Raw genomic sequence first — 13,078 nt, 5'->3', positions numbered from 1 at the left:
CTTTCTAAATTCTATAACATAAAGTTTAAGTATTTCTTGAACTTTATACAAAAAATTGAGGTTTTCTCACCACTCTCACCAAACTATTACCTGTAATAATTTTTTGGCAATAAACAGTCAAACCCATACAATTGTGTCAAGTGTTTCCATGATCCAGAGATGACTTCTGTGTAGGTCTGAAGAGTCCTAAAGCCCCGACAGAAAGAGTATAGGGTAATGACTGTTAGAAGGAACGTAACACAGTCACGTGATTCTCTCAACGTGCAGTGTTGCAAAGTAAAACTTTAAATACTCCTGGTACAGTACAAAGTTATAGTGAATTTAAATATCGGACGGACTTTTTGAAAACCTTTATTATTAACGATCGTATTAGGTTTTGCATGCAGTGAAAAAATACCATTCACGCACAAACAGCATTCTGTCGAAAATCGCTTTAAACATGAAGATATGCCTCCACCAAGTTCTCCAAGCGTTTTTCACACAAATTAAACAAATCATACATCACTGTTTAAACTATCACTCCAAACCTTCACGCTAATCAAGGAACCTAGTTTGAAGCATGCAAGTTGGACAAAAACAAGAGAGGGAGGATCGGCTAGTTTTGATTGAATCATACGTATCATTTAAATCCTTCCATGGAAACCGGTTCTCATAACGTAACCGAGACGAGCGTAAACCTGCTCATTGTGCAGTGGTCAGCGCGGAACTACAGTGCATGATACCGCACATTAGCAGAATTAAACGAATTTGCGATTCGAGGGCTCGGTTTTGATTCGGGCTTTACAGAGTTCGTTACAGATTTGGCATATTTATGGTCACAAAAAACAAGACAGTAACGGTGGACGAAATGTTTACGTAGGTCTCAGTGAATCACAAGAAGGATGAAGAGTATGTGGTTCAACCACGAACAAACCTTCTCTTCTTCTGAGAGACATACCTGAGGTTTTGTTAATTTATACGCACTTTAATCTTACCATCTATACTCTATCCCGGGAATATGTGGAGCGTAAAGGCAGAGGAGCGGAGCAATGGAGCGGGCAAAGCGAAACAGTACACGCTGCTGCAAGTGCTGGTGTTTGCAGTTGCTTTCCCTCTCCATGTAATCCCGTTCCCTCGCACTTGTTCATTGGTGAACCATCTCGAGGGGACAGAGTATAGGAGAGTAGAGAGTGTGCTCAAGTACTATGTTTTAACCTGTATACTATCTATATCTTCTTTTGCACTTTAAAATATTTTCTTATTCACAACGCTCACCTCTGTGGCGCATTGGTTAGCACAGGGCGCAACGACGCCAGGGGTTGCGGCATCGAATCCAGGCATGGATGTTCTTTATGAGTGTCCCTTCATTATTTTCACCACATCATCTCTCATCCTCATCTTCGCGATTAGCCAATAGTAGCAGAAAAGCTGGGTAAAATACACCAAATCAACCAATCAATAAACAGTCATAATCACATCATGTTTCGGAAACACTATTCCTCAACGATTATATGAGAGGTTCAGAACACAATGGGTGTAAGTAACTCTGCTTTTAATGGAAATTAAGTTACTTAGAACTGTGCAGTATCAACATTTCAGTGCTAGAAGTATCTCCTGAGTTTCAAATTCTTGCTCATAGAGGATCCATTATGTTTGAACTCCAACAGTTAAACATAGTCCCTTAGCCATATGCTTATGCATATAACCTAAGTTATTTAAATGTGTCTTTTTCTCAAAACTGTATTGAATGGAATTAACCCACTTGTGTTCTGAACCCCTCATATACTATTACGATATCACTATATTTTTAAGAACAGTCCTAATAAATAACATTGTTCCAGGGTTTTTATGAAGGGAATAACCAACATAGCAAGTACGATAAGAACACCATAACCCTATGTCAAATTATAAAACAGAACCAACAATCAATACCACGTGCTTAGAACACACGAAACATATCTTTATTACATGTACATTTACGAATATTTATTATTATTATTTTCATTAGTAAGTATTTTAAATAATTAATGTATTTGTTTTCTTATACTTTCAGTTTTGGTCTGCATACGTGCCATGCAGTTCGCAATATTTGGACGCAGTACAACTAACTTTAGAACAAATAGATGTGATACGGAGGTTGATTGACAAATATCCTGCTCACATGCAGCTCGTTACGACATCGGAAGGTAATTTCCACAACATACCGTGTTTTTAGTGTAGAAGATTATATTATACTGGGAAAAATTGTTGCACAAAAAATTAGACATAAATTAAGCACCAACTTAGGAAAATCGTTAATATAATGAAATTCTAATGAAAACCGTGAATGTCCAATAAACATTGTAGGACAAACTTTATACATCTCAAATGTATATGAGATATCAACTGTTATATACAAAACGACCTCAAGGCTGCAACACTCATTAAGTGAGATAAAAAACGTCATTTTGGTTATTTAAAAAATGATGCCTCCCATATACACTAGTATCAGTGAAGAGGAGTGATTTATTCTCCTCTGTCAGACTAAAGCTTGCAGAAATTTCTCGGCAAATGAAAATTCAATATCTCTGTGCATCCTTACCACACCAGAAAGTTTAGTAATGAGTTCAACAATGAACTCAGTATAAAGTAGATGGGTGGAAATACCTTTGCAGTGGCTCATAAGTGACTGCACGTGGCCTCTGAAGACTTATTCTTCTTAAGGTATATAGACACTAACTTAAAACTGAAAATATATTTAGATCAGCAATAGGTCTATGCTAAATGCAGCAAATTTGTGGAACCAAACATACAGAAATCTACTAGATAAAAAACGAAATAAGGTTTCCATTTGACTATCCCTTATAACAACTGAGGTCGACTAAGCTTAATACTACAACCATTCAATTTGAATTTCTGAAAGTATTATTAATAAACTATGACATTTTTGGTAATAATTACAATTGATTTCGGAAACACTGCAGGGATTCGTTGACGGAGATGTTGATAATAGGTGATCTTCACCCTAAAAGTCAAGAGGAAGACTGCCCATATTCATTGTCAGCCCCTACCAATCTACCTACGTGGAAATGTAGCATCCAAGAACGTAGGAACAGTCTTTGCAAAATGGGGAGGGGCTCCATGCTACTATTTCCAAAATGCCATCTTGTTCCGATTGTGAATGAAGGAACATTTCGAAGAATAACGTACCGTATACCTCGGACTTTGTGAATCCAAACAACACATTGACTTTGGTGGTGTTTAGTTCGAATTGGAAGACTTCATTTGCTGTACATTGGCCCACACTCTTCAGTTGTGTCGGATGTGAGTTCCACATGTATGGAAGCTTCCTTGGTTTTTAAACAACAAGTGTTCCATCAAATCTTCCTCCTCCACTCCTGTAACAGCTCTGCACACATTGCTTCGCTACCAGCATAGTCCTCCCTTTCTAACTCGTGCACCACCTAAAGGTGGTATGACCGTTTCTTTAGAATGTAATGTAACAGCTCCCGGCTTAACCTTCTTGTTGATGCTTTTTGGGCTTCTGCTGATGGCATATTCTACCCATTGCACGGTTTCAGCTGTTACGTTGGGCCTTCACAAACGTTTAGCATCGTGTACAGTACCAGTTCGCTTGAATTTTTGAACCAGTAGACTTAAATTAGATCTGGTTTGTAGCAGGTTTGTGAAATTTCCTATCCAAAGTTGCCTGGACCTCTTTGAATCTTAATCCCGCAAAGGTCCATACACCACGGCTATTCTCTGTTCTGTAGTTAGTATCATTCACATCATCTACAAAACAAAGAGGAATTCAGCCATTTTCACAAAAATGGATCGAAACTTTATAATCACCCTGTATGATCTGCCAAAAGGTTTGAATAGAATTAATTGGATTAATATTCATGGTTAGCCTATAAGAAAAAGACACTTCCAAAGTTTTCCAGAATGAAGAGTTTTAATAATAAGGATGAAATACTTACATGGTTTGAAGCGTACGTTTTGAAGTTCACATTCGTAAGTTGTAAGTGTCCCATGTTGGACCCTCTTGTAACACGACATATATCAATGCGATTGTCCAGTTCTCTCCCAGGACTTTTCCCCTTGCACAGACAACCACTTTCCTTAAATTTCTTGTCCAATCGTAGATTCACTGACTTGTGGGTGGTTGTTTGCCATACCGTGTTCTAAAACGACGCTGAACTATAGTAACAGAATTTGCATTTGCAAATTCAATCTAGCAGAAAGACTCCCCCTGGCTAGCGGCCATACTTCTTGACTCACGTGATGCTGACGTCACGAAGACAAACGAGAAGCGGAGGTCGTAAACTTGAAGGCTTTCTCTATACAACAGTACTAAATGCTTTGTGATGTAACAAACAAATTTCAATTTATAAAGCGTTTAAACAGTCTATTTCTTTTAGGCTATCCCTGTACATTAAAGAAAGAAATGTGTAAGAAATTCAAAATTACAGGGTATCAACTACTACTTCATCTCGAGCTATACGTAAGAAAAGACAACACTTAGCATACCATGAATACCCAGTATGAAAGTATTTTTTGTTCAAAATGTACGTGCATGAACAGATTAATTATAAGCATTGTTCTTCCTATTTAAGAAATGGTACAATATATTTTTATGCATGTATGTACATATACGTGTAGGTGTGAGAGTATATGTAAGAGTATTTGCTTCCTTGATTCCAGGAATTTATGAGGCCCATCAATCCAGAAAACTGGCGAGCCTTATAGGTGTGGAAGGAGGCCATTCCATCGGGAGCAGTCTGGCGGTATTGAGGATGTTCTATCACCTGGGAGCGAGATACATGACGCTGACTCACAGCTGCAACACACCTTGGTGAGTCATTTTGCTATTATAGAATGGTCAAGTCTTTAATTATAAGCTATGTGTCAAGCGTATTGAAGTGGTAATTACTATTACTAAATTAGGAGCAGATAACTAACTGGAAGTGCTTAGCATGTGTCCTACGAAGTTAAGGGTTACTACAAATTCAAATCCTGACTCATATATTTTATCAATTCAATCGTCGTCTTGAAACAACGTAATATGAATGAAACTACAAATATTAAATTAAAATTATTTCATTTCTTTCAGTAATTTTGAGTCATCACTTAAACTTTAGTAACTGATTATGTATTTATTGTTTCGTTTAGAAACAATAAATGAATTACTCATAAGGGACAAAATTATATTGCAACATTTGAATAGTCTTTGTTTCTGAATAGCAAACATTATAGAGAACGGAGTGTGTATGTTTGTGGCGAGACCATTTTCACAAGATATTAAAAATTCAACAGTTTTTATTAGATAAAATTAGATATTTCGAAACCAGAGAGCATTCGTAAAATAACTTTGAAATTATTTAGAAATGAATAGATTTTCATTTTAAATAAAATTGTTCTACTTGTGAATATTATTTGTGTAAACAAAAAATATAAAATTACTTCACATTTATTTGCAATTAATTTTAAAATTCAATGTTTCGCAATTTAGAAATCAAGGATTGTCTAAGTTATATATGAAACATGCATACATACTTAAGAAAAAAGAAATTGATGGATACAAGAAGAATGTTGTAATAATCAAAGAACATTAGTTTCTCGTGCCCACTGTTTTCCAAACTGAAGTTTGACGGTGCAGATCTATCCATCAACGGCACATCAAATACCATTCTCATATTTGAAATGCTAAGTGTAACGTTGCACTGTTTTTGTACATCACTTAGCAAAATCATTAGTTGCAACATTGTTTGTGCGATGGAGTCAATTATTACTATGTATAGTTTTATTATCGCAAAGAAATGTCTCGTGAATCTGTAGCCCAAGTCCGGACATACCGGTATAGAAGAGGAGAAAGCGAGTGAGTACAGCAAAGCAGTTCGTGCTGCTGCAAGCGGGTCTCCTTTCTATGCACTCACTCCCTATCTCATTCGTACATTGGTGGACACATGCGTATACGGTCTTCATGGACCTTGGATGCTGGACTCCAGATCTCCTTACAAAGGATTTTATGTTCAATTCCCAGACATTGCTTGTGTGAGATATTGTGTTTACTTTCATCTCTTTCATCGAATCTTACTCAACATCACGGTTAAACCGAAGAAGTAACCGGAAATGATATTGGATCAGAAAGGAAATATTCCGACCTCCGTGGCGGAATGGTTAGCACGCCAGGGATCCCGGGTTCGAATCCAGGCCTAGACATTGATGTTGTTTGTGAGTCCCCTTTTGCCAATTTCATCATATTCTCACTCATCCTCATCTTCGCGACGAGCCAAAAGGAGCAGAAAAGCGAAGTAAAGTATACTATATAAAAATCAATGAACGAGAGAATTTTTCTGGATGCTGGGAACGTGAACTCTGGAGAGATCGGAAGCTTTTGAGTACTGGAGAGTTCATCCCATTCATCTCCAAATCCCTAGTACTGAGGCTTCTTTATTCATCACCAGAAAATTCTCAGTGTGAATTCATTAAGTAAATAAAATATAAAAGAAAAGCCGAAGAAAAATTTATCTTGGAAGTGAGTAAGTCTTTTATTAGTTTTAGCCCTAACTTAATTTGCCGTGGGAGAAACTTACTTACCTGAGGGGGTTGGGACTCACAGGCCCACACCTTTTCATCACTAAAAATTAAGAAACCTTTTGGATATTGAATCGTTTCACTGCTTCCTCTGTTGATTATACATATATGTTCATTTATTTATTAATAATAATAATTACAATAATTACCATCTTTATTGAAAAATAATAACCAATTATAGGATAAGCATCACACATATTTTACCATTCGTTAAAACTCACAAAAACATAATAATATTTTTATTAATGCTTTTTTGTTTGTAGACGGTAGTTGTTTATTAATTATAATATTTACAAAAATTATCACTGTTACTGACGGAAGTGTCATGAATAACACACATTCAAAATGGCTCGTGGTAAGCCAAGCAAGTGCATTTTCCCTTCTATTTACATTACGTTTATGTTTCTATGAACAAAAGTAATACAGAAATATTGAGAACACCCTAGGGAACAACGGAATTTAATATCATTTTTTTATAAAAATTTTCACAGTTGAAAAATCGAAAAAATAGAGGTGGTGGACCTGAGAACCCCCCGTTGGTAAGATAGGGTTAAGTTGCGTTTCAGTTGAATGTCTTCGCTGGAGTGTTAATCACAATTCTGCAAGAGTAACTGCTTTCAATTGTCTTTCGAACCCATAATGTAATTTGAAAGCGGTTAGATCTGAAGCACGAATTCACCCAGCGTAATACCAAACAGATCTATACACTTTGATAAACTTGTCCTCCGTTAATACAGCTAATTAGCAATGAACCGTGGTAGCGCATGTCGTTTGTCTGTAGGACAACATGCAATTGTCATCAGGACTGTGGCTTCCTAGTTTCTTTGATCTTTTGCGTTGAACTGTTGCTTTACAAACAGCTAATTGAGGTCTCCACGATTGCTCTCAATCAAGGCTTTGACATTCATCCCAGCAAACTATCGACAACAGCGGGAACAACTGGACGGGGGTAAATTGTATGGTCCTTGGAGATGAAGATGGCGTGTATCAATAAGAGGTGAACACCAATTACTTAGTCGAGTAAACTAATAAGACCAGTCGCAAACGCTAAAGAGAAACGATCTTGTACTTTCATAAACATGATGAAACTAATTCATACTGATTATGGAGAATAACGTGCTAATAATTCATAACTTGTTGCCCCATCTAGTAACAAACAATTGGCAGAATATTTTTAGGAACTTATTACCTTGATCTAGTGTTGTATTTGAGCAACACAGTGCAGGAATTCTTTTTAAAATGAGCGACAACCCCTCTTCTCTAACTTCTACGAGCTCACATTTTCTAAACGTAATAAGTTGTTAGTTAGATTGAGAACCAGTAGTCTTGTAATGGATAAGCCATGCCCACTAAGACAAAGTAATATATCTTTGCCCCCCCCCCCCTAGTTTTTTTTGCACACAATCACCGCTACTGCTGAGAGCTATTGAGTCAGATACATTTAGTACTGAGACAGATTTGAAATAAATGGAAAATCAGATAATGCAAATCAAAATTTTTCGCCCTTAACTTTTTGTTCAGTTGCTTGCGCCAAAATTGCCCCACATACATCAAATTTTGAGACCTACGAACGGCTACGGCTGCAGAGTGAGATATGTTCCTTCTCCATCAGTCGCTTCAATTACATAATATAATACTTATACGTAGTTCTAAGACAATAGTCACTTCGCAAAATTGTGTGTACATTTCATGCTCAGCAGCTTCACATTACCCGGGTTCGAATCCCGGTCGGGTTTGGTTGTTTGTGAATGTCCATTCATCAATTTCATCATTTCATCACTCATCTCCATCTTCGCAAATTAGCCAAGAGGCACAAAACGCAAAGTAAAATAAACTAAATCAATCAATCAATCAATTGTAGTAATGTATACCCAAGAAGCAGAGCAAAAATAATGAAATGGCACAATTCATTAGGAAGCTATGGCTTGGAAATATTCTGGCATACATCAGACTTTTTTTCTTGTTACCTTTTTTCAGTCCTTTCACACTTTCTTCCCATTGTGCATTATCTCTATGTTGGGTGCATTTTTTTACCCCATTTTTCTCTGCCTCTAACATTCCTGTCGCACTAAGGAAGACGCATGACTCGGTGGAAAGTTATTTGTAATCAGAAAGCGCTATCGTGAGTATGCAGCGGAAGTGTTTAACAATCCAATATCTATTACATGAGGAGAGGTTTCAACATTTCTCACTACTCTGGGTCAAATCCTGCTGCCTTCAGGATAAGGTAATGTGCAAGTTTCCTGGGTGGTTCTTATGCCAGGGATAGACGTGTAAACGTATAAAATAATATTATAACAAGATTTCGACCTAAGCATGTAGTGTGCATTAATTGAATTTTACACCGCTTTAACCATGATAAGTTAGACGATGACTTGATGAACTAGACGATAGAACAAACGCAGAGAAAGTCTATGATTCGCTTCATATTTTATCCAGGAATTCTGGGTTCTTTTAAGCTTGTAAGTAAACGCACGGCCATGAAAATAAACGGCTGGACAGAATTGCGCTGGTGGCACATACTGGAAAAGCAAGGCGAGAGCGGGATGAAAGTCGCTGTTTCCCGCGCACTGTGTGGCAACGTCAACCGGGCTGCGTTGACTAGTTCGAGCGTCAGACAGACCTCTCTCAACGGCACTTTTGTGTCATCCCTGACCTCCAGAGCAAATGCTGTCAGTTTGTATCACATGGATTACAAGGACCAACTCTACAACGAGATCTTCTATTTTTTTAATCCTCCAAACACACGGGGTTTTGCTATGTCGTGGCAACAGTGCGAACTTCTTCCACCCGCCTAATTTCATGGCCCTGCGTATAGGAATGGTATCGTGACGAGAAAAGAAATTGCAGTGTCTCGGTCTAGTCTTGAGATGTAAATTCCTGTCTAGTCTAGATTTATAAGCATTCGTCCTGTTCTCGACTATAATGACAATTCTTGTGTTTTTGTGTGAAGCATATCTTTTCTGCCAAGTTTGGCTAATCGTGACGATGAGGATGAGCGATGATTTGTTGAAATTTATGAAAGGACATCGATGAAGAGTTCAGTCCTTTAAACTTTTAACTATTAATTATTAGGATCTCTACTTAAAGAAATAATTTAAGGCTAACACCTATCCATGAACCTTGAAAAGAGTAAACAGAGCATGCTATGTAAATGACTAACATTAACGAACAATATTGAAGACAATTTTAATAAAGACGTCGCAAGAAAATGCAAAGTTTTCGTGAGTTTGTCTCCACCGAATACGCAGAAGCCACCAAGTATTTTCGATTCCACGTAGTCCTCACAAAAATAAATATAGCGGGGAGGGTCATGGATCAATACAATGTCGATGCAAGGACAAAGGAGCTCTGGAAGTGTTTTCGATGCAAGTTCAAAGCTAGTAACTGCACGAGCTCTTTGGCGTTCGTTAAAAGGTGCAGGTTCTGGAGCAGACAAAATGCCAACCCTTCCACTAAAAAATCAAGGGAATGAAAGTGATTCAAGCAGCGTAAAGGTTTAAATGTTCGGTAAACTATGGTATAAAACGAATAATCACTTTTTTTGGGTCTTATGCTTTTGCTTTCCTTTTTATGTAAATTAATTTTGCACAATTTGTTAGAACTGTATCTTCCTTATTTAAAATGTCTTGCAAAATTACTTAAAAACTAATTTTCTTAACCTGAATTCTCGTGCACATTTTGTTGAGATAGAGTCATTTTTACCTAAATTGTCTTCTACAATTTATTTCGACAGTGTCATTTCGAACATTTACCATGATCTTTCATATTTATAAAGATAATTCGTTACGAAATTTTTCTGAGATCACTGGCAATACAAGCATTTATATCCATGTCTCTCCACAAATCTCCACGCTGAACCATTACCCTACATTGGAATAGAATAACATGTGAATAGAATAACATGTAGTTCATGGATTGGTAATATGATTTAAAGCTAATGGGGGGTGATGGGGAAATAACCGACAAATTGTAGGCAAATCTAGAACTTTACTTAGTTTTTCCCCGTGTTTGTGTACTTGAAACCAACTCATATTCAAATTGATGCCTGTAAATATAGCTACTAGTGAGTAAATATGATTCTGATCTCTTGGTAATAATTCACACAACACACACAAACGACCACATGTAGAGCATCTGGCTCTTACCTGCACAAAGTGCATGCCTTTGCATAACAAGTCGGTATACAGTAACTGGTGAAGCGGATAGCATAGGACACACAAAAAAAGGAGCGACAATCTCGTATTTCTGCAGACGGCATTGCTAGTAGTCGTGGTAACCTTAAACAGGTCGAAAATTTACACTAATTAAAACATGAAAAATAATGCAAATAACACGCACTGCAAAATTGATATGCTGAAGAACTAATGTTCAAGATTCAGAAATACTAACTTGAAGAGCAGGCTCGTTTTCTCTGCTATCCTCATTTTTCTATCTTTTCCATTTCAGCTAATTCCTTTCCTTCTTTTTTCTTCTACTTCTTCCTCTTCATCCTATGTGTTTCTTCACACGAATTTCTCTTCTTTACTTATCATTGTCACATTTTCTTTCCTCTATTTTCCATTCTAATCTATTAATTTCCTTCCATATCGTTCTATATTTTTCTATGTTCTCTGTCAGTGGTGGCGATTAGGGGGAGCCACTTTTGCTCCCGCATTGTGCTAAACCTATCTAGCAAAGGAAAGTAAACTGTCATTGCTTCCTCACCTCGTTTGGCATGTTGCCTACACAGTTTCGAAACCCAATCGCCGCCACTGTTCTCTGTATTACTTCTTGTCCATCCCTTTCTTTTCCGTTTATTTTATGTCCTACCCTTTCGTTTTTTTACCATTTAAATCCATAATTTTACTTTAATTTCATTTCATTTATTTTTCTTTGTTCCATGTGTTTATTTATACGTAAAATTTCCTTTCCCACTCATCTTTTCCATTCTACTCTATTAATTTACTTCCATATTGTTTCACTGCTTGCTATTTCTTTTTTATGTTTCTTTTGTATTATTTCTTTGACCCGAGTTCTTATATCCTTCTCTCTTATTTGCTATCGTTTCCTTTCTTTACCATTCCACTCCATTATTTCATTTCCACTTCCGTCTGTTCATTTCTCTTTTTTCTATGCGTTTCATCTTTTCCTTCTTCTTTCTCATCCTTTCTTTCTCGTATATTCCCTTTCCTTCCATTCTTTTTATTTCCTTTCCTGTCTTCCATTTCCCTTTCCTGATGTATTCTTCATGTTTCCTCTTCTCGTGTCTTCCATATCTATACTTTTTTTTCTGTTCCCTTACTTAATTTCCTCCTTTCTCCTACGCATTTTTAACAAAGGCAGATCTAACTGAAAAATTGTCTTCCGGTGGTCAATCCCAATACTTCAACTTAGCACTTATTTATCTGGTTAAGCTGGCATAAGAAAGTAATTCATTGAGCAAATTGAGATGGTTTCGAAAGACAAGATGCCATACTCGAAACGTGTAGAGGATATCTTTCAGTTTACACAAAATTACTCTGTAGATCTATGTAAATTAATTACGCGCTTAGCGTAAACAAAGTATCAAAAAAATGTTAAGTTTGTACCGAAATACTAACGCAGCTCACTCTCTCTCTCTCTCTCTCTCTCTCTCTCTCTCTCTCTCTCTCTCTCACTCTCTCTCTCTCTCTCTCTCTCTCTCAATCTCTCTGACTCTCGTTTTCAACACCATTTGATTTCTAGCTGCAAATGCGGGGGCATAAAATAAAATTATGGGGCAGGTGCTTTGCTAGTACAACGGCAGTAAATTTGTAACATTATTTGAACAGCGAATGTGGCTTAATTTTCGACCGCTTTGTATCGTATCCAATTAACGTTTCTAATTATCTGGCGGGAGTTATGACTTGGAACGTTTGCTTTTCAGAACCGCACATTTAAGTTCGTAATATTTGATCTCGGGTAAAAAGCATAGAGTGCCTGCGCACTTCAAGCCAAAAGCTGTTCATTTTCTTTAAAAGTTCGTGCTTGCTCGTTCAGTTCAAGAACAATGTCTTCTCATTCATTAAGTACGTAAACTACTTGATTCATTTCAAGAATGGGAACCAAAATAAGCGTGTTATTTCAAATGAGTTCTTTGAAACGTGGAGCTATGGGTCAAATAATGCGAACTTTGTGAATATGATGTCGGTTCATCGCGTCACGAAGAAATAAGTTGCGATAACACTGTTTCTAGAGATGTGTGAAAGTTGGCTTACAGCACTACTGGAGACTATCAGCGAAAATGTGTTTACGGTGACGTCATCATTATTTTTACTAAAAGTCAGAAGCAGTGGTGCCAACTTATATTGGCTTCTGAGGCCCGAGCTCACCCAATAATTTGTTGTGTTGTTTTTATTATTATTGCATTTGTTATCGTAATTTGTGTTGGATGGCTTATTGAAATCAGTAAATAACAGATGCTTTGAAAAATAACTAAACCTGCGCATTAATATGATACGAGCACAGTCACCGGCAATGAAAATGGGACACCTAGATCCCTTCTCTGCAAGGCGTTATGTGT

The 13,078-nt window shown here is 37.1% G+C and overlaps 1 protein-coding gene across 1 annotated transcript in view; it reads left to right on the top strand.

Annotated features, from left to right (window-relative positions):
* Positions 1-13,078, top strand: part of LOC146001416 (dipeptidase 1-like) — a 123,069-nt gene that overhangs the window by 26,474 nt on the left and 83,517 nt on the right. The window contains 2 exon segments of the mRNA XM_083138735.1: positions 2,033-2,165; positions 4,663-4,813. Of these exon segments, the coding sequence (XP_082994861.1) occupies positions 2,033-2,165; positions 4,663-4,813 (284 nt within the window).

Source organism: Lepisma saccharinum, chromosome 17 (genome assembly GCF_977018435.1).
Source record: "Lepisma saccharinum chromosome 17, izLepSacc3.1, whole genome shotgun sequence".
Classification (NCBI taxonomy): domain Eukaryota; kingdom Metazoa; phylum Arthropoda; class Insecta; order Zygentoma; family Lepismatidae; genus Lepisma; species Lepisma saccharinum.
This window is presented reverse-complemented; position numbering and strand designations above follow the sequence as displayed.